At 36.8% G+C, this 21,270-nt stretch overlaps 1 protein-coding gene across 2 annotated transcripts; it reads right to left on the reverse strand.

Moving 5' to 3' along the window:
* Positions 1 to 12,469: 12,469 nt before the first annotated feature.
* Positions 12,470 to 17,150, reverse strand: LOC123879335. 2 transcript variants are annotated; one of them, XM_045926983.1, is made up of 6 exons: positions 17,106 to 17,150; positions 16,505 to 16,761; positions 15,861 to 16,139; positions 14,436 to 14,577; positions 13,883 to 14,043; positions 12,470 to 12,620 (listed from the first exon to the last, which is right to left on the reverse strand). In XM_045926983.1, the coding sequence occupies exons 2-6, from the start codon at positions 16,656 to 16,658 to the stop codon at positions 12,490 to 12,492; spliced, it is 867 nt and encodes a 288-aa protein (XP_045782939.1). In that variant the 5' UTR covers positions 16,659 to 16,761; positions 17,106 to 17,150; the 3' UTR covers positions 12,470 to 12,489. The 2 variants fall into 2 exon arrangements, with proteins under 2 accessions (XP_045782939.1, XP_045782938.1); XM_045926982.1 differs by lacking the exon at positions 17,106 to 17,150 and having other exon boundaries at positions 16,505 to 16,891.
* Between the last annotated feature and the right edge of the window lie 4,120 nt (positions 17,151 to 21,270).

Consider the following 21,270-nt stretch of genomic DNA (forward strand, 5'->3'; position numbering starts at 1 on the left):
TACCACAACATTAAAATACTTATACCAAGCGACAGAAAAACAATTTTACTATAATATTTCAGCGTTTATTAACAGGGCTCTCTCTGTCACTTACTCCATACAATCGTAGTCCCAAATTCATTTGAATATTAAGCAACCAAAGTCCATGAAATTTTGCAGACATATTCTAGAAACTAATATCTGTGCCTGTGGTGTTTTAGATTTTTCTAAAAATATGTAGTTTTAAAATTACAGAGGCTCAAAGATTTGTATGTGAATTTTTAAGACCGCGTAACTTTGAAACCGAATATTTTAACGGAAATCTGGAAACCACAGGCATAGATATAAGTTCCCGGAACGTTTCTACAAAATTCCATTGAGTATGATTGGTTAGTATTCCAATGAGAGACGAACTACGTTTGTATGTAGCGAGTGACGGAGAGACCCCTCTTAAGACGATCGCAGTCGGGTTTTAGTTTTCAACTTTATCTTGTTTTGACTTTTGAGTAAATACCGTCCGTCTAACAAGAAGCTAAGTAAGCTGTTTTAGTTTATGAGTAGGTTGTAGTTTATACAGGGTGTTTGGTAATGAGTATATAAAGACGACACGTACCCATGCTTCTTTGATCTGATAAATACAATGCTGAAGTAAAATGATGAAATAAAACTATAAAAATTTCCATACAAATTTTTTTTTTTTTTTTATGTCCAAGTTTTCATGGCCCTAACGTGCCCTAATTCACTGAGATCGTTGGCCGTCTTTAGATAGGCCAAGGCCAACGATCTCAGTGAGGTAAGGCACGTTAGGGTCATGAAAACTTTGTCATAATTTTTTTTTTTAATTTTGTATAGAAATTTTTATAATTTTATTTCGTCATTATACTTCGGCATTGTATTTATCAGATCAAAGTAGCATGGGTACGTGTCGTCTTTATATACTAATTACCAAACACTCTGTATATACGGAAAGCTTCGCGCACGCACCTTTAACTTTTCGAAGTATGTGTGCGTTTTAAGCAATTAAATATCGCGAGGAATAATAATAAGGTAAGTGAGATGGAAGCCTGCTAACCTGGAAGGGGTACGGCAGTTTTTATTAAACCCCTTTGGTTTCTACAGGGCATCTTATCGGAACGCTAAATCGCTTGGCGACATGGTTTTGCCGGTAGGGTGGTAACTAGCCACGGCCGAAGCCTCCCACCAGACCAGAAATTTAGAAATTATAAATTTCCAAACCCCGCCCGGGAATCAAACCCGGGACCTCCCACTGATAAGATCAATAGCGTTTACCACTGAGCCAAGGAGGTCGTTGAATTTAAATTTTAGATTAGAGATTGTAGACTTTAGGTAAGTACCTACAATAGAATTAGGCAAAATGTTATGTCAGTCAGTTTATCCTGTTATATGTATAGGATCGCAATCATAAGGTAACCGCTAACGGTTAGGAGACGCAGTGAAAATATTATCCCGTGTGTTTGCGTTGGCTAATTGGAACGCGTCGACGCCTGAGGCGAGGTAGGGATGGGTTCCCGCTCGCCCCAGCATGTCGATAGTACAAGTAATAACTGGTTAAGATAACTAGTGGTTAGCATGTTTGATTGCAGATGACGAGGTTCTGCCACTGATCTTTCTTTGGTCGTGTTGGATTTACGTCCCATTAGGCTTAGAGAGTGAAGGAACAGAGAGTCGTGTTAGCGCATATATTTGTGCACTATAATATCTGCCGCGCAGTTGGCTCTCTGTGGAGAATGGCCGCTATGGCCGAAATTCGGTCGGAGAGACATTATTGACTGGTCAAGTCCATAGTTTTAGCAACTAGCATGGCTAAATTGTCTCTGGTCTGGTCTGGTGGGAGGCTTCGGCCGTGGTTTGTTACCACGCTACCGGCGAACCTGTGCCACCAAGCGATTTAGCGCACCGGTACGATACCGTATAGAAACCAAAGGGGTATGGGTTTAATGAAAACTGTTATACCCCTTCCAGGTTATCCCGCTTCCATCTTAGACTGCATCATCACTTACCACCAGGTGAGATTGCAGTCAAGGGCTAACTTGTATCTGAATAAAAAAAAAGCACACTTTATCGATATATCGATAATAATAACTTCTAATCGCAACCCCTCTCATATCTTGTTTAAATATTAATTCGGACGACAAAGGGGTTGGTTTAGCCCGCGGTGTTCCCTTTGTGCTCGGGGGGTGTTGGGGGTGTGGGGGTTAGCATGGGGGTCGCACCTGCTTTCATCTGCCATTCACAACCTGTTAGCCACACATCAAAGATCTTTGGGGGTAGTTTGGAAACTTAAATAGAATCATGATAGAGTTCTCAAACTCAATAGCCTCAATAGCTTATCGGTTAGAGTGGACTGAAATCCAAAAGGTCGCCGGTTCAAACCTCACCCGTTGCACTGTTGTAACCACTCCTAGCACAAGCTTTACGTTTAGTTGGAGGGGAAAGGGGAATGTTAGTCATGATTAAAATGACTAAATTTCTTTAAAAAAACATTTATGTATAGGTAGAGAAATAGAATGATACCACCTCTGGTTCGGATCACTTGCACTACTGACAAGAACCAACAAGTAACTCGGTGATTGCTATCATACTTCACACTATCACACAAATATTATGAAGGCGAAAGTTTGTATGTATGTTTGTTACTCTTTCACGCTAAAACCACTGAACAGATTTGGCTGAAATTTGGAATGGAGATAGATTATATCCTTGATTAACACATAGGCTACTTTTTGCCCCGGAAAAGTAAAGAGTTCCTACAGGCTTAAAAAAAACTTATATCCACGTGAACGAAGTCGCGGGCATCAGCGACTTAGTTATTAACAAGTGTAAATTAAAAATTTTCAACACCCCCGACCAGTGAAGGTTACAGTAACTAGAAAAGAGCTGATAACTTTCAAACGGCTGAACCGATTTTCTTGGACTATTCCGCGCCTACGATCCAAAGTATCTGAATTTTCCAAAACATCATTTTCAAATAAATAATTATGTATATCTAGGCAACGTCCATCTTGACAGCTTGACATTTGTCAATTGACACTTGAATATTATGAACCTAAGGGTTATCTAACCTTCTTTTCTACAAGAAAACTAGAAAAGAGCTGATAACTTTTAAACGGCTGTACCAATTTTTTTGGATTATAGTTAAGAACACTCTCGATCAAGCCCACCTTTCAAACAAAAAAAGTAAATTAAAATCGGTTCATTCGTTTAGGCGCTACGATGCCACAGACAGATACACAGATACACACGTCAAACTTATAACACCCCTCTTTTTGGGTCGGGGGTTAATAAAATAAGATGACATATTGTAACTTTAAAAATTTAGGATAAGTATGTATACTAAAACTATAAGAGAGGGAAATAAAGCCACTTTTATTTTTTATTTTATTTTATTTATGGAGAACTCTACAGGCATGCAGGTTTCCTCACGATGTTTTCCTTCACCGCTTGAAAACAAGTGATATTTAAATGCTTAACAGGGCTCTCTCCGTCACTTACTCCATACAATCGTAGTCCCAATTTCATTTGAATATTAAGCAACCAAAGTCCATGAAATTTTGCAGACATATTCTAGAAACGAATATCTGTGCCTGTAGTGTTTTAGATTTTTCTAAAAATATCTAGTTTTAAAATTACAAGGGCTCAAAGATTTGTATGTGAATTTTTAAGACCGCGTAACTTTGAAACCGAATATTTTAACGGAAATCTGGAAAACCACAGACATAGATCCCGGGATGTTTCTACAAAATTCCATTGAGTGTGATTGGTTAGTATTCAAATGAGAGACGAACTACGTTTGTATGTAGCGAGTGACGGAGAGACCCCTCTTAAAGTGCGATCGATTCCTTCTGGAAGAGGCAACGACCCTGAGAAATGAGCGAATAAGATAAAGTGTTCCCTAGTGGAAGGGAGGGGGGGAGTAAGAACTAATATTCTAAATGCTTAATTTCGCGCTCGGCCGGGTTTCAATCGCTCGACAAATTCCAGCTTATTTTTAATTAAGATCTCTAATTGCAGGGCTGACGCCATGTTGTTTCTGTTTGATTCAAAGATAATAGATGGGGCGTGGGTTCTGTTTCTAGCATACTATAAAAACTATTCCTAATTGAAAGACTTTTTAGAGTTCCGTACCTCAAAAGGAAAAACGGAACCCTTATAGGATTACTTTGTTGCCTGTCTGTCTGTCCGTCCGTCCGTCCGTCGTGTCTGTCAAGAAAACCTATGAGGTACTTCCTGTTGACCTGGAATCATTCGTGGTTTTCAGATTTATTCCTGTACTTATGCTATAAGACCTGCCTACCTGCCTTTCATGATTCTATAGGTCAACGGAAAGTACCCTATAGGTTTTCTTGACAGACACGACGGACGGACGGACAGACAGACAGACAACAAAGTGATCCTATAAGGGCTCCTTTATTTCTTTTAAGGTATGGAACCCTAAAAAAGACTAAATCGACGCGGACGATTTAGTCTTTTTAGACGATTTAGTCGATTTAGGCGGGCATCATCTAGTATCTTATATTTCTAACTTTAGGCGTAAACTGTTTGGACCTGAATAAATACAAGTGTAAATTAAAAATTTATAACACCCCCGACGATCCAAAGTATTTGAGTGTTCCAAAACATCATTTTCAAATAAATAATTATGTATTTAGGCAACATCCATCTTGACAGCTTGACATTTGTCTATTGACATAATATTATGAACCTAACGGTTATCTAACCTTCTTTTCTACAAGAAAACTAGAAAAGAGCTGATAACTTTTAAACGGCTGAACCAATTTTTTTAGATTATAGCTAAGAACACTCTCGATCAAGCCACCTTTCAAACAAAAAAAAACTAAATTAAAATCGGTTCATTCGTTTAGGCGCTACGATGCCACAGACAGATACACAGATACACAGATACACAGATACACAGATACACAGACACACAGATACACAGACACACAGATATACACGTCAAACTTATAACACCCCTCTTTTTGGGTCGGGGGTTAAAAATAAAGTAAATCATAATAACATTGTGATATCCTAACAATATCTCCCTCGCAGTGATCTCGGGCAGGATATAAGCGTGAAGGAGCACAGCCCTGCAGCTTAAGTTTTTAATTAAATATTAAAATTCATGCTACAAGCCGCGATAAGGACGCGCCCTCGCGAAAATACTTCGCCTGGACGATCTTGATGCTTTAGACTATCGTATCGACAAAACGCGCGAAAAATGTGGCTACCTGTTTTATAGCTGTTGTAGACAGCTGTAAAATCGGTTCATTCGTTTAGGCGCTACGATGCCACAGACAGATACACAGACACACAGATACACACGTCAAACTTACAACACCGCTCTTTTTGGGTCGGGGGTGAAAAACGCGTGAAAAATGTGGCTACTTCTTCCGTATCGAGCGGTAGAGCTTGGAGGATCGAGTTAGGGGGCAACGAAGACTTTGATTCGGTGGAAAATTAAAAGAAAGAAAACTTTTTTGATCACTATAGCTGCAATATATCTTAAAACGAATTGAGTTAATCTACATAATATGATACTTTTAAGTCAAAATATACTAAATAAAGTTTCAAATATACAAATATAGGTCTCACACTCAGCATAATGCTGCAGCAGGCTGCAGCGCTCTGCATCGTTGCAGACCCATTTTGCATCTGCTAAATTAGTCTGTTTCCAGATCAATTGACATATCTATTTGAGCCTCAATAGCTCAGTTCGGTAAAGGAGTGGACTGAAAAACCGAAAGGTCGACGGTTCAAACCTCGCCCGTTGCACTATTGTCGTACCTACTCCTAGCACAAGCCTGACGCTTAGTTGGAGTGGAAAGACTTTTTTTTTTTTAATCTATTGACCTTTGACTATTTACAAAATGGGCCCAAGTATCAACTCTATTTGAGCGCTCTACAAATCTGGAGTCAAATTGCTCGCTGGAGCAAGGGTCTGAGACGCTCGCGGGTTGAAAGAAACATTGATAATGGCGGACATTTTACACGAAATTAACTAATTTTCTCTGTTAGGAGATGAAAATCATCTCTCTTTCATCATTAGTTATATTTTTTACGCGATAATACGAAATATATACAGAACTAGATAGGTATAGATAGATAGTTAGAACACTTTATTGCACATATCACACTAATATTATAAAGGCGAAAGTTTGTATGTGTGTGTGTGTGTGTGTGTGTGTGTGTGTGTGTGTGTATGTTTGTTACTCCTTCACGCAAAAACTACTGGACAGATTGGGCTGAAATTTAGAATGGAGATAGATTAAACTCTGGATTAGCACATAGGCTACTTTTTATCCCGGAAAATCAAAGAGTTCCCACGGGATTTCGAAAAACCTAAATCCACGCGGGCAAAGTCGCGGGCATCGGCTAATTACACATATTATAGAAGCAGGCCTTATTTTGCGGAAGTCCATGATATACAAGGATGATATTATAATCCGCCAAACCAACGAAATCTGTATGGTACGCAGCACCACACAAATCCCAACACCACTCGACGCGCGTTTCGCCCCGACACCGGGGCATCCTCAGGAGATGTAGATCTTACAATGCCTCATTCCAAAGTCAACACACACTTTATTGCACACATGTAAAGGAACACAACACAGAAAGAAGAAAACAGAAAAAAAAAATTGTGTGCAAAGGCGGCCTTATTGCTTGGAGCAATCTCTACCAGGCAACCTTTCAACCAGAACTAGATGATGCTTTCCATGATTTCGTCCGGCTAGTTACCACTCTACCGGAAAAGCCGTGCCGCCAACGGGGTAAGAGCGGTTACGCACTCATCCGATCCGATTCCGTGAAAATACGGATACCTATAAAAAACTCGGATATTGCTTACGCACTAATCCGATCTCTGATCCAAATCCAAGTGAACATCTTTGACATATCTACGTCATACATCCGATTTGAATCCGAGGCACATCCGAGATATTCTCACGGATGTCGGAGAGAACTCGGATGACGGAAGTCGGAGCTAGTGCGTAAGCTGCCATACAAATAGTTCTATGACTACTTCGGAACGTATTTTCACTAGACTTGCAACGAATATTCGGTTACTATTCGGTATTCGGCCTATTCGGCTGCTTTTATTATATTCGGCCGAATACCGAATATCTACATATTATTCGGCCGAATACCGAATACTTAAATAATATATTTTGTCGTAGAGAAATAATTGGTAAAATGAAAAATTAAAATCGATTGATTACGTATATATTCATATTTTCATTTCTGTTATATTCATTTAAGTAGTCATTGGTGCATAACACAGGTACATAATCATCTTCTGAATTGGAAAAATGGAGGATTCTATGTATTTGAATTATTGTGGTAATCAAAATTTAGAAGGGTAAGGATCTCATTTCTTTTATAATCATTTATTAAGTAGTCATTGGTACATAAAACAGGTACATAATTTAATCATTTTCTGTATTAAACAAGTTAAGAATTTTTCTATGCATTTGAATTATTTTCATATCAAAATTTAGAAGGGAAGGTTATGGTGCAGAAAGACTAACTTTTCTGCATTTTTAGGAAGTAGTTTACTTCTTTTTTTCTCGTAGACCATCCCAACTTCAGAGCGATGAGTACATTAGAACAAAACAAAGGGGCGCGAAACAATCACGTCTGTACAAGTTTTTGGCGCTAAAATCCGGCCGAATACTTTTGCCGAATATTCGGCTATTCGGTCAGGGGCCTCGCCGAATATTCGGTATTCGGTATACTGCCGAATATACTATTCGTTGCAAGTCTAATTTTCACGGATTTGGATCGGATGAGTGCGGAACCGCCCTTAGCGTTCCGGAGCAAAGCCGGAACTGATAAAAGGTGTTTTTATCCCATTACAGATTAGTCTCTGTTGGTAAGTGAACTGAAGATGTAGTCTAATTAGTATGAGTTTAATAAAATTAAACTGCCATACATCTTCCAATTTAGCCCACTTTCATGTTAGACTGCATTATCACTTACCGCTAGGTGAAATTGCAGTCAAGGGCTAACTTAAACCTAATAGAATTTAGAAAATAACCGGTCAAGTGTGAGTCAGACTCGCGCTCTGAGGGTTCCGTACTGGGATATTTTTTTCGAAATTTGGCACGATGTATCAATAAGTATTATGCATAAAAATTAATAAAAATCTGTTTTAGAATGTGCAAGTAAAGCCCTCCCATATAATAAATACCCCACTTGGTATCTTACTTTAAAAATTGAAAATAGTACTTAATTATTTGTTCATGAACACATTTTAATTTTTTTTGTGATGTAACCAAAAATTCTCGGTTCTCGGTTTTCGGATTTCTCCCTTTACTTGTGCTATAAGACCTACCTACTTGCCAAATTTTGTGATTCTAGGTCAACAGGAAGTACCCTGTAGGTTTTCTCGACATATATAACAGACGGACAGACAGACAACGAAGCGACGCTATAAAGGTTCCTTTTTCCTCTTAAGGAACGGAATCCTAAAAATTTTGGAACGTAGAAATCTGTATACAAAAATCCATGCCTTCACGCTGAAAGCACTTTGGTTTTGGCTTGGGGTGTTCTTCGATATAAATTAACTCCCGCCCTTACTTGAAGTGCCCATAAATTCCGCGCGGGTACATTAATGTCGAACGCAAAAATTAAATTATGTATGTATGGTGCTTTATGCTTGAAAGGGTATATGTTGGCTTTATGAAAGAAAGAAAAGTCTTGAAGTGAAGCTTTCGAATGTTTGCGTTAGGACTTCCGAGAGGACTCCATACAAACGAAGTTTGAAATTAATTCAATTTTTTTTTAATTGAAAATCACACTAATATTATAAAGGAGAAAGTTTGTATGTGTGTGTGTGTGTGTGTGTGTGTGTGTGTGTGTGTGTACGTTTGTTACTCCTTCACGCAAAAACTACTGGACAGATTGGTCTGAAATTTAGAATGGAGATAGATTATACCCTGGATTAGCACATAGGCTACTTTTTATCCCGTAAAATCAAGGAATTCCCACGGGAATTTTAAAAAACCTACATCCACGCGAACGAAGTCGCGGGCATCAGCTAGTATTACAATAAAACTTAAAGCTAGCCTTATTACTATATAAATCACACCCGTGTGGAATGGTGCCAAGAATACTGGCTGCATTTCCACGCTGGACAGCCAGGCTGACCCGTTGCGCAAAAAATGAGCCATCCCTTCTGTCATCCGAAGAGGCTATTAATCGCGGTGAAATGTGTAGTAAAAATTTCAAATATTTCAAGTATTGTCTCTGGTCTGGTCTGGTGGGATTTACCACCCCACTAGTAAAGACGTACCACCAAGCGATTCAGCGTTCCGGTACGATCCCGTGTAGAAACCAATCAAGGGTATGGTTTTAATGTAACTGCCATACCCTTTGCAAGAAGTCCGCTTCCATCTTAGACTCCATCATCACTTACCATCAAGTAAGAAAGCAGTCAATTCTGTTTCGTCTTACGTTTTTTCTTGTTATTAAGAATTTTGTTGATTTTATTGTAGAGATGTGTAGATTTTTTGAATACTGCCTTGGAGTGATGCAATAATTATGTAAATTCAGTACCAAGGATTAGCAAAGTGTGAGAGATACGGCTCCGAGGGAGAATCGCGGGTTATAGCATAACCTCATTTAAATGTAAACTCGCTAGGGTGGCGCGCAGACAAATAATTTAAAGAAAGTAAGGGCCCTTAACTGTATTGTTTTTGAAATTATACCTTGCCGTACCCGGGTTTTAGGTTCCGTATCTTAAAAGGGGAAAAAGAGCCTTTATAGGATCACTTCGTTGTCTGTCTGTCCGTTTGTCTGACCATCTGCGTGTCTGCGTCTCACAAGTCTCTAGCTTATAGACTAAATGAGTCACATAGCTGAAATTTTAGTAATTTGGTGTAAAACGATGACCTAAAACCAAATATATTTAATATATATTATAAACCATATACTGTATTTCAGTAACATAATACTGAAAACAACGATTTGTTAAATAGTTTGTAAGCTGTGACCAAACACAAACGAACATTTTTTAGGGTTTCTTTTACGGTTTATTCAAAATTCAAAATATTTTTATTCAATTAAACTTTTACAAGTGCTTTTGAATCGTCAAAATAATCTACCACTGGTTCGGAATGCCGTTCCTACCGAGAAGAACCAGCAAGAAACTTGCTCTTTTCAAGTATTCAATTTACAATACTATGCCATACTGTATACAAGCAATTGCAGCGCCGTGTATTGCTGGAGCGAGTCAGATCCAAGCTTTTTTGTCATTTACATAATCTTCGATTGTATAATAAGCTTTTTTTAGGAGAATACTTTTAATAGATTTTTTAAACTTGATATAAAAGGCAAGTCTAAAATTGACTGTGGAATTTTATTATAAAATATCACATTCATTCCCACAAATGACTTTCCCACTTTCCTGAGGCGGAGCGTAGAATATGCGAGCCTATTACAGTTTCTAGTTTGCGTATAAGTTTGCGTAGTATTGCGATGTTCTAGTTCGGAAAATAAATATTTCATACACCCAAATTATGATGTTCATAATTATGTACGGAACCCTAAAAGAGCGAGGCCCGACTCACACTTGACCGGTTTTTCATCCTTTTACCACTAGACCAAAACGATCCTCATTCACTCTCAAGATATTTTCTACAAAAAAAATCCTTGACGCCTAACATAAGTCCGAAACAAAAGTACATTGTTTAACTTCCCCCCCTCTTCCCCCCTCCCATTTTTTCCGACTTTTCGAAGGAGCGTAACGAAATTGAATATTCATGGGCGCTTTAAATATTCATTAGTGAAAAACCGCTGTCTATCTGTTATCTTATTACTGTATACTTTGAGAGAAAAAACTGGCAAAGTCAAAGGCGAGTCAGACTCGCGCACCGAGGGTTCCGTACTGGGATATTTTTCCGACATTGAAAACTATTATGCATAAAAATAAATAAAAATCTGTTTTAGAATGTACAGGTAAAGCCCTTTCATATGATACCCCACTTGGTATAGTCATCTTACCTTGAAAATTTGCAAAATACTTATTATTTGTTCATGAACACATTTCATTTTGTAATAATAGTTTTAGATGTATCGGGCAAAATGTCGGAAAAATACCCGAGTACGGAACCCTTGGTGCGCCAGTCTGGCTCGCACTTTTCTGATTTTTCTATATCTATATAGAAAAAAAATATCACGTAGGTATAATGTAACTTTCTTCTGGTGAAAGGATTTTCAAAATTGGTTCAATAGTTCCAGAGATTACTTCATACAAACAAACTTTATCTCTTTATAATATTAGTGTAGATTAAGCCAGTAGCGGCTAGTCTTTCAAGGATGTCTAAAGTCTAGACATGGCCTAGAATGAATATCGAGCTAAAAGCCTGCTTTTAGTGTCTATTAGGTAACAGGACATCAATTTACTAGCTTTTAGAGGTTGCCTAAGTGTAAGGAAGACCTACAGTGTCAATGATAAGTTATATCTTAAACCTACATATTATAGGTACCTACCTAGTTTATTGTATAGTCCAATACTGAAATTGCGGTTAACTTAGGTTAGGTATCCATATTTAAAACTACTGGGCCGAATTTGATGAATGAGGTGTCAATCGATTCGTCGTAAAGGTCCGAGTGACATAAGATATGTTTTATATGAAAAAAAATTACCTAACGGATATTACATCAAAGAAAGTAAACGTCTCCAAAATTAATTTTTTTGCTATTGTATCGAGTGTGATGTCAAATGAAAGGTTACCTAGTGTGAAGACCACAAGCAAACGACATTGTTAAAACTGTCTGAAAATATAGATATTTTATTATTTAATATTTATTACTAGCTGATACCCGCGACTTCGTTCGCGTGGATGTAGGTTTTTTAATCTGCAATCACAAGTTGTACTATTGTTGTAAACTGGAACGAGCGAATGTAATTTGAAGCATCGGCACTACAATATAATACAATGGACTACAATACTTCACGACTATCGATTATTGCGACTCTCACTTATTATTTTATTTTTTACTAGCTGATGCCCGCGACTTCGTTCGCGTGGATGTAGGTTTTTTAAAAATCCCGTGGGAACTCTTTGATTTTCTGGGATGAAAAGTAGCCTATGTGCTAATCCAGGGTATAATCTATCTCCATTCTAAATTTCAGCCCAATCCGTCCAGTAGTTTTGGCGTGAAGGAGTAACAAACATACAAACATACACACACACACACACACACACACACACACACATACACATACAAACTTTCTCTTTTATAATATTAGTATGAGTATGATTATAAAGAGGAGAAAATCCTCTGAATTCACAAATATAAATGTACAACAACATTAAAATATACCAAGCGACAGAAAAACAAATTCACAATACAAACAAAACAAATATTTCAGCGTTTATTAAGACGATCGCAGCCGGGTTTTAGTTTTCAATTTTTTTCTTTTGTAGAGCAATAAATAAATATGAATTAAACATAGAATAAAGTTTAAATAGAATACATCTATCATTATGATAACACTAATTTCCCCTTTCCATCCACAATGCCCACGCGTTGCATCCATCCGATAAATCCTCTGTTTTGTGTCATATCCGCCTTTCTGCCTCCCACGCATTCTGATAACGGACGTCTGTGCCACACTGTAATAAAAAAAATCTAATCAAAACTGGTTCATCCATTTAGGATTCATACCTACATTAAACTTATTATTAGAAAGCATCACACTAATATTATAAAGCCAAAAGTTTGTATGTGTGTGTGTGTGTGTGTGTGTGTGTGTGTATGTTTGTTACTCCTTCACGCAAAAACTACCAGACGGATTTGGCTGATATTTAGAATGGAGATAGATAATATCCTAGATTAGCAGTTAGCACATAGGCTACTTTTTATCCCGGAAAATCAAAGAGTTCCCACGGGATTTCGAAAAACCTAAATCCACGCGGGCGAAGCCGCGAGCATCGGCTAGTTAAAAATAGTTTACTAGCCAACTAGTAAACTATTTTTAACTAGCCGATGCTCGCGGCTTCGCCCGCGTGGATTTAGGTTTTTCGATTGGCTAGTAAACTATTTTTAACTAGCCGATGCTCACGGCTTCGCCTGCGTGGATTTAGGTTTTGCGAAATCCCGTGGGAACTCTTTGATTTTCCGGGATAAAAAGTTGCCTAATATGCTAATCTAGGACTTTATCTATCTCCGTTCTAAATTTCAGTCAAATCCGTCTGGTAGTTTTTGCGTGAAGGAGTGACAAACATACACACACACACACACATACACAAAAACTTTCGCCTTTATAATATTAGTGCGATAGTGTGATGTGGTTTGAAGATAAAATCTATTTCTATATCTACCTATTTAGACATAGTTTACGGCGATAAAGCTCTAAGGTTGAAATCTATAGAGTGCACTTTGACTTTGCTTGAGACTTAAGTTTCAGTTAAAACGAGACAGATTTATGCCAGCGGTATAACGTTGTCTCGTTTTAACACTGTCTTAAGGTTGAACAAAGTCAAAGTGTTCTCTATAGATCTCAGCATAAGTGGCACTGTAGTTATTTAATCAATAGTCAAAATTATGTCCAGCAGTGGACTTCCATCAGTTGAGACGATAAAGACGATACGAAAGCTTGGGAATGAGTTGCCAATCAGTTTTGATAGTTCTAATAAGTTTGTGATTTTGTAAGTGGTGATAATAACAAAAAAAGAATACCCGGCTGAGTTTGTTGTGGGCTCTTCTCAGACTTGGGCGCGTTTGGAACCCTCGTAGCTTTAGTTTTGAGTTACGTAATTAATTATCACCACTATATCGTACAAATGTAATAATTTCGACCATCAAAAGGAGTACAATTGTACGTACTTTGAATAAATGATTTTGACTTTGACTTTGACTTTGAAGAAATACATACCAACTTTGTACAGACAAGAGTTTTGGTCCAGTTTACAGTGGTTCAGAAACATCTTGCGTTGTCCACTGTTGGACACAGCGCACTGAGGGTCGTAGTCTTTTGTACAGGAGGCTGGGCACGCGTGGCCACAGAAACTGCCGTCTACACCCATGTTTAGAGACCTGGTAAAATTATGGGTATTTGTGAATATTCACTTTTTGAATATTCATTATTTGAATATCGAATGACTGATACATTTTTATTGTGCACCTAATAAATCTGTACAGAGAACAAAAACACAAAATTCCAGACTAATGATGATGACCATAGATTTTGTTATGAAAATATGACTTTATTGTAAGATAAATTAAAGCTTAGCTAAAACACAAAGTTTTTGTGGCTTCTGTGGTAGGTTGTGCAAATACAAACATATACACAGTCCCAGCTTGGCTTGGATGGAATTTAAATTTTTTTTTGTGGGACAAATGTATGGATTGAATGTATGAATATTCAATTTATGAATATTCGGATTTTGAATATTTACAGATTAAAGTAGCGTAGTAATATAAAATACCTTCTAGAAGAGAAGCTTCTTCTAGTCTCGATATTTACTACTTCTTTCTGGACTGGTAGTGGTATAGGTTTGAAAACGTAAGGCCTTGTCAAATAATGCGCCCCGACATCCTTGCAATTTTCTATTGGTACTACATCGTATCCTAAAATCAAACTAATATTATAAAAGTGAAAGTTTGTATGTGTGTGTGTGTGTGTATGTTTGTTAATCTTTCACGCAAAAACTACTGAACAGATTTTCCTGAAATTTGGAATAGATTACACCTTGCATCAAATACATTTTTATTTTTATTCCGTAACTAGCTGACGCCCGTGACTTCATTCGCGTGGATTTAGGTTTTTTGAAATCCCGTGGGAACTCTTTGGTTTTCTGGGATACAAAGTAGCCTATGTGCTAATCCAGGATATTATCTATCTCCATTCCAAATTTCAGCCAAATCCGTCCAGTAGTTTTTGCGTGAAGGAGTAACAAACATACACACACACACACATACAAACTTTCACCTTTATAATATTAGTGTAATAGTGTAATGTAATGTAATTATCCATGGTTACCTCGGGATTTTCAAACATATTTATCTACGCGGACGAAGACGCGGGCATCGTCTAGTAGTAAATGAATAACAGCAATGAATAACAGGTATAGTTTTTGCGGCTGAAAAACGGTCTTCACAAATTCAAAGTTGCTCATCGAGCTATGGTGAGGGCTATGTTAGGAGTTTTCCTGAGGGATAAGATCCGAAATGGGGAGATCCGCAGGAGAACCAAGGTCACTGACATAGCCCAAACTATTAGCAAGCTGAAGTGGCAGTGGGCAGGCCATGCCAGTCGTAGAAGCGATAGCCGTTGGAGCCGGAAAGTCCTTGAGTGGAAACTGTGTATAAGCAAGCGTAGTGGCGCTCTTTAGGGAAGGCCTATGTCTTAAAAAGTGGTTATCCACCGGCTGATGATGATGATAGTTTTTGTAATTCTGTGAACTGTAACTGAAGATCGGGAGGGGAAGAAAGGGTATGGTAAGGGGAGAAAGGGGATGAGGAGGAGAAGGAAGGAGAAGAGAAAGGAGAAAAGGATTATGATGAATAAACAATTAATCAAAACCTACGATTAACAGCATTTTGAAAACCACAGTTAACTTTTCTGAAGAAGCAGTCATTTAGAAATAACCGGTATTTCATCTTCTTATTCTCTTCTTTCCCAACACACACAAGATAGATTGTGTTATGCGCTATTGAGGAGTGAAGAGGAAGCTAGAGGACGAGTAAAAGGGATGGGGACGGTATGTTAGAGATGATAATGATAATAATGATGACTAAAGATCAAGCTTTTAATGGGATACCAGCGCTGGAAGACTCGCTTCATCATTCCTTCATTCAGCTCACCTACTCGACCTCTGTTTGAAAGTACCAATAGAGTATTATCAACTTACGATTAACAGCATTTTGAAAACCACAGTTGACTTTTCTAAAGAAACAGTCATTTAGAAATAACCGGTATTTTATTTTCTTGTTCTCTTCTTTCCCACCACACACAGAATTGACTGTGTTATTGCAGTTTATGTTAGTACAGTTCAATCTATTCTTGTTTATTTTTGTTTTCTTGACGACTTTCGAGTCTTGCCTTTCTTGTTTCTTGGCGTATTGCGCGGGTTTCTCGATGTTTTCCTTGTTTTTACCAGATACGAATAGAATGTCTGTGTTTGGTGATTCTGTAATTAAATGTTTAATATAAAAAAAACTGGTTTAATGACTTCGAGTGCCCTATTTACGGAACGTTCGTTGACCTCTAGCGTTAGTCAGATGTCTTATTTGCAATATATTGTGAATTTTTAAAAAAATACAGGATTTTTTCCTTTTTTTTTATGATATCAGTAATCATTAGTACTATCACCTTTTTTCGTTTTTTCTAGTTTTCTGGTTACCTGTATATTTACGTACGCCTTTTTTTAACCGACTTCCAAAAAATGAGGAGGTTCTCAATTCGTCGGAATCTTTTTTTTTTATGTACGAGTATGTTCCCCGATTACTCAAAGACCCCTGGACCGATTTGGTTTTTTTTTTGTTTTTTACTTACCATATTCATTAACACGTATTTTATCGCCTCTCGCCAAACTCCCTACCCTTCTACTATCCATGACATCACTAATATGCCCACCATCATTATGAAAAACATCTTCATTCCTAAAAACCGGTTTATCATTTGGTATGAAAATAATTCCCTCTGTCATATCTTCTACTGTGATTTCTTTTACCGGTTCTTTCTTTTGTTCTGTAACCGGTTTTTCTGATACCGTTTTTAATACCGGTTTCGGTACCGGTCTCTCTAAGTCACTGTGACCGGAATACGTTATGAATATATCGGTATTATTTTTATCGATATGTGAACATTTGATTAGTAACATGTGTTTTATTAGTATAAAATAGAAGCAGTATTTCATGATTGCTAGACAAATATTTTTAAGGTCATTTAAACAAAATATAAATGTTTTTAGTAAGTAATAACTAACTATATGATTTAAAAACTCATTTAATTAAAGTTAAATTACTGATTTTATTCACTTATTTTCTCCCAATATTAATTTAAGTTATTGTTTTTTGTTTTTGTTTTTACGCAAATATTTTAATCCGTAATGAATTTTGTTTAAATTGATTTATGAATATTCAATTAAATAAACTTTATTTTAAAGTTTTTTCACAAAATGTCTAACACTTGTGAAAACTTAAGCCATAAGAGATATGCTTTGCCTATTGTATGGCGGAACAATGGAAATTATGGAGTCATTAATACAATGGAATTATACTTGAAAAGGTAGGCAATAGAAAAGCGTGATAACTTTTCGGAGTCATGTGCGTTTTAACCTCCAACCCAAAAAGAGGGGTGTTATAAGTTTCTATAGCTAGTAGTTATATGCATAAAAATAAATAAAAATCTGTTTTAGAATGTACAGGTAAAGCCCTTTCATATGATACCCCACTTGGTATAGTTATCTTACTTTGAAAATTGAAACACATTTTTTTAAATGATGTAACCGCAAATTCACTGTTTTCGGATTTATTCCTGTACTTGTGCTATAAAACCTGATTACCTGCCTTTTATGATTCTAGGTCAACAAGAAGTACCCTATAAGTTTTCTTGACAGACACGACAGACGGACCGACAGACATTTTTACATTTAGTAAGTATATATATTTATAACCCCCGACCCAAAAAGAGGGGTGTTTTAAGTTTGACGTGTGTATCTGGGTATTTGTGTATCTGTGTATCTGTCTGTGGCATCGTAGCTCCTAAACTAATGAACCGATTTTAGTTTAGTTTTTTTTTGTCTGAAAGGTGGCTTGATCGAGAGTGTTCTTAGCTATAATCCAAGAAAATCAGTTCAGCCGTTTGAAAGTTCTTTTCTAGCTGTAACCTTCACTTGACGGGGGTATTATAAATTTTTATTGACACTTGTGAAATTTACAGTTCTAGGTTTCTAAAAAATATTTGGTTCTGGAACCATACCTTAAAAAAATACCAGTAACGCCATCTCTTGACATTTTCATGAACTAAGTTGTGCATTTTCTGTCGAACGTAGTTACAGGCCGTTTTTTCTTCCCGAGATTTCTTCGTGTTTCCACGCTTTTCCATTAGAGGGCACGGTTTTTTGTTCCACGCTTTACTAAAAGATGGCAGTAGTTCAAGTAAGTCAAGTTATGCCTTTTAGGAAAGTACGGTGACCATAGAACTTTGAAGCGACGACGTGAACATTGTTTTTCGAGGAATAGTGGAGTAAACGAAGCATTTTCGTCGGAAGTCCTCGGAAACAGCTCCGATTTTGATGTTTTTTTTTAATTCTTGGTTTTTATACATTATTTAAAATCAGAAACGTTTTGAAGCGGGGAAATAATTTTTAGTATTTTTTTATCCATATGTGCGATATTTATACATGAAGTCCAGAAAAACGCTAACTTCTCTTTGAGAAGTTGTAGAGGAGGTCAAATGCTACAAATGACCTCTAAACACTTATGGGCGAAAACCGCCCGTTTTTGAGTTATTGATCGTTTTCAGAAAAATACGTATTTGTTTCTTTTAAAATTCATTAAAAAAAAAAGTAAGGCATGTTGCCGACTTTTTATTTAATTTCTAAGTACTAGACATCTCAATTAATAATTGTGAATATTAAAATAAAAATAATCTTTGTAGGTTCCCCGGTTAGGGATCCAAGACTGTACCAGTTTCATAATTTCTATTGGGTTACTTTGCCAAAAAAGCTATTTTTTTTAAAGTTACAGAAATTTTTGGCCTGCAAATTATTTGCAAAGCTTCTACACATTCTCAGCTATCTAATGATGTACAAAACTTTAAAATAAGTTGAAAATTAGCTAAAAAAACGATAAAATAATAGCACAAGGGAGAAATTTCTTAACGCTTAAATTTTAAACAAATCGTTTTTTTTTTGTTTAGAGGTAGTCTCGGCTTAGAAAGAGGTAACAGTTTACTGTGAATATGTGATTTGGTCAAGTTCGATCATAAAATCGGCCACGGGATAGCTCTCAATTTATCGATAGTCCAAAATTGATTGCGGATTTTTTTTTATGTTCAATATCATAGACGTACAAGTATTCGAATCCGCGACCTTAGACAAGGGAACCAATATTTCCTAAGTAGGGTAGTTACTTTTCTTTGCAGCAAAGTTTTTGTTTCTTATGTATCTGGGGCAAACATGCTGTACCTTCTGTCAAAGAGATGGCTTGCTATTTTTAGCGAATACACAGGGCTATTTCAGAGGTGTTTTGTTTGCTATTTTTTAACCCCCGACCCAAAAAGAGGGGTGTTATAAGTTTGACGTGTGTGTCTGTGTATCTGTGTATCTGTCTGTGGCATCGTAGCTCCTAAACTAATGAACCAATTTTAATTTAGTTTTTTTTGTTTGAAAAGTGGCTTGTCGGGGGTGTTATAAATTTTTAATTTACACTTGTTACGCGACTTTGATGAAGAAAACTGAGGGTTTTAAATTATTTTTTAACCTGTTTTATTTTATTTAATTTGGGTCCCGTACCTCAGAAGGAAAAACGGAACCCTTACAGGATCACTTTGTTGTCTGTCTGATAAATTAACAACTATTATGTATAATTATACATAAAAATCTGTTTTAGAATGTACAGGTAAAGCCCTTTCATATGACACCCCACTTGGTATAGTTATCTTACTTTAAAAATTAAATAAATAAATAAATAAATAAAGGTTTATTCAGCTCTCATATACAGAATCACACACAAAAACAAAAAAAAAGAACAAGAATAACAACAAAGATATAATCAAACTCGAATATAAATCAAACTCAAAACTAGAAAACACCATTATCCTATTGCTGTGTCTGTGAGCTAAAAGGGCTCTGCCTCAGCAAGATGCTGCAGTATTTGACTACTGCAGCGCTGATTTTCAGGCAGAGCCCTGATGTCACGACCTGACAACGAAACAGTGCATATTAGATTTAATCACAGATATAAAAAGCAACCAAAAAAGAAAAAAGAATTATTAGTAGGGTAGAAAAGATATTATATATATATTATCATTTATTGTATATACATATATATATACACACACATATATATATATACATACATATACATATATATGTATATATATATACACATATATATATACATATATATACACATACACACATACACACACATTTAATTTAATTTAATTAAAACACATTTAATTTTTTTTTAATGACGTAACCACAAATTCACGGTTTTCGGATTTATTCCATTACTCGTGCTATAATACTTATCTACTACCAAAATTTCATAATTATAGGTCAACGGGAAGTACCCTATAGGTTTTCTTGACAGACACGACGGACGGACAGACATACAGACAGACAAACAGACAACAAAGTGGGACTATAATGGGTTCCGTTTTTCCTTTTGAGGTACGGAACCCTAAAAACCGAAAGACGTTGGGATCTCAAGATGCTGGAATGCTTATTTTCAGAATAGAAGACGTGATATGAACGCGGTACATACCTTGGTATATCAAGGTACTTAACAGGGCTCTCTCCGTCACTTACTCCATACAATCGTAGTCCCAATTTCATTTGAATATTAAGCAACCAAAGCCCATGAAATTTTGCAGACATATTCTAGAAACGAATATCTGTGCCTGTGGTGTTTTAGATTTTTCTAAAAATATGTAGTTTTAAAATTACAGGGGCTCAAAGATTTGTATGTGAATTTTTAAGACCGCGCAACTTTGAAACCGAATATTTTAACGGAAACCTGGAAAACCACAGGCATAGATAGATATTGGTTCCCGGAACGTTTCTACAAAATTCCATTGAGTATGATTGGTTAGTAGTCCAATGAGAGACGAACTACGTTTGTATGGAGCGAGTGACGGAGAGACCCCTCTTAACTGTGGCAAGTTGGACGTACACCGAGCCGTAATATTAGAGGTCTTCTATAAAATTAAACAATGCTTATTATGGTACCGTGTTCGCCCGAGGGGTGCACGTTTCCATTGCCCTTAAATATGACGGACGAGTTTAAAGTATAGGTATACATAACTGAGTAGGCTCCCGCGGTAGTGGACCGGTGCGGGAGGGCGACCGTTGTTACAAGTGGACGAGTTTTATTAACCGACTTCAAAACACACACATACACACGTGTGTGTGTGTATGTGTTTGTGTGTGTGTGTGTGTGTGTATGTATGTGTGTGCGTGTGTGTGTGTATACGTTTGTTACTCCTTCACGCAGAAACTACTGAACGAATTTGGCTGAAATTTGAAATATAGATAAATAATATCCTGGATTAGCAGATAGGCTATTTTTATCCCGGAAAAACAAAAAGTT

This window comes from Maniola jurtina, chromosome 28, assembly GCF_905333055.1.
Source record: "Maniola jurtina chromosome 28, ilManJurt1.1, whole genome shotgun sequence".
Classification (NCBI taxonomy): Eukaryota; Metazoa; Arthropoda; class Insecta; order Lepidoptera; family Nymphalidae; genus Maniola; species Maniola jurtina.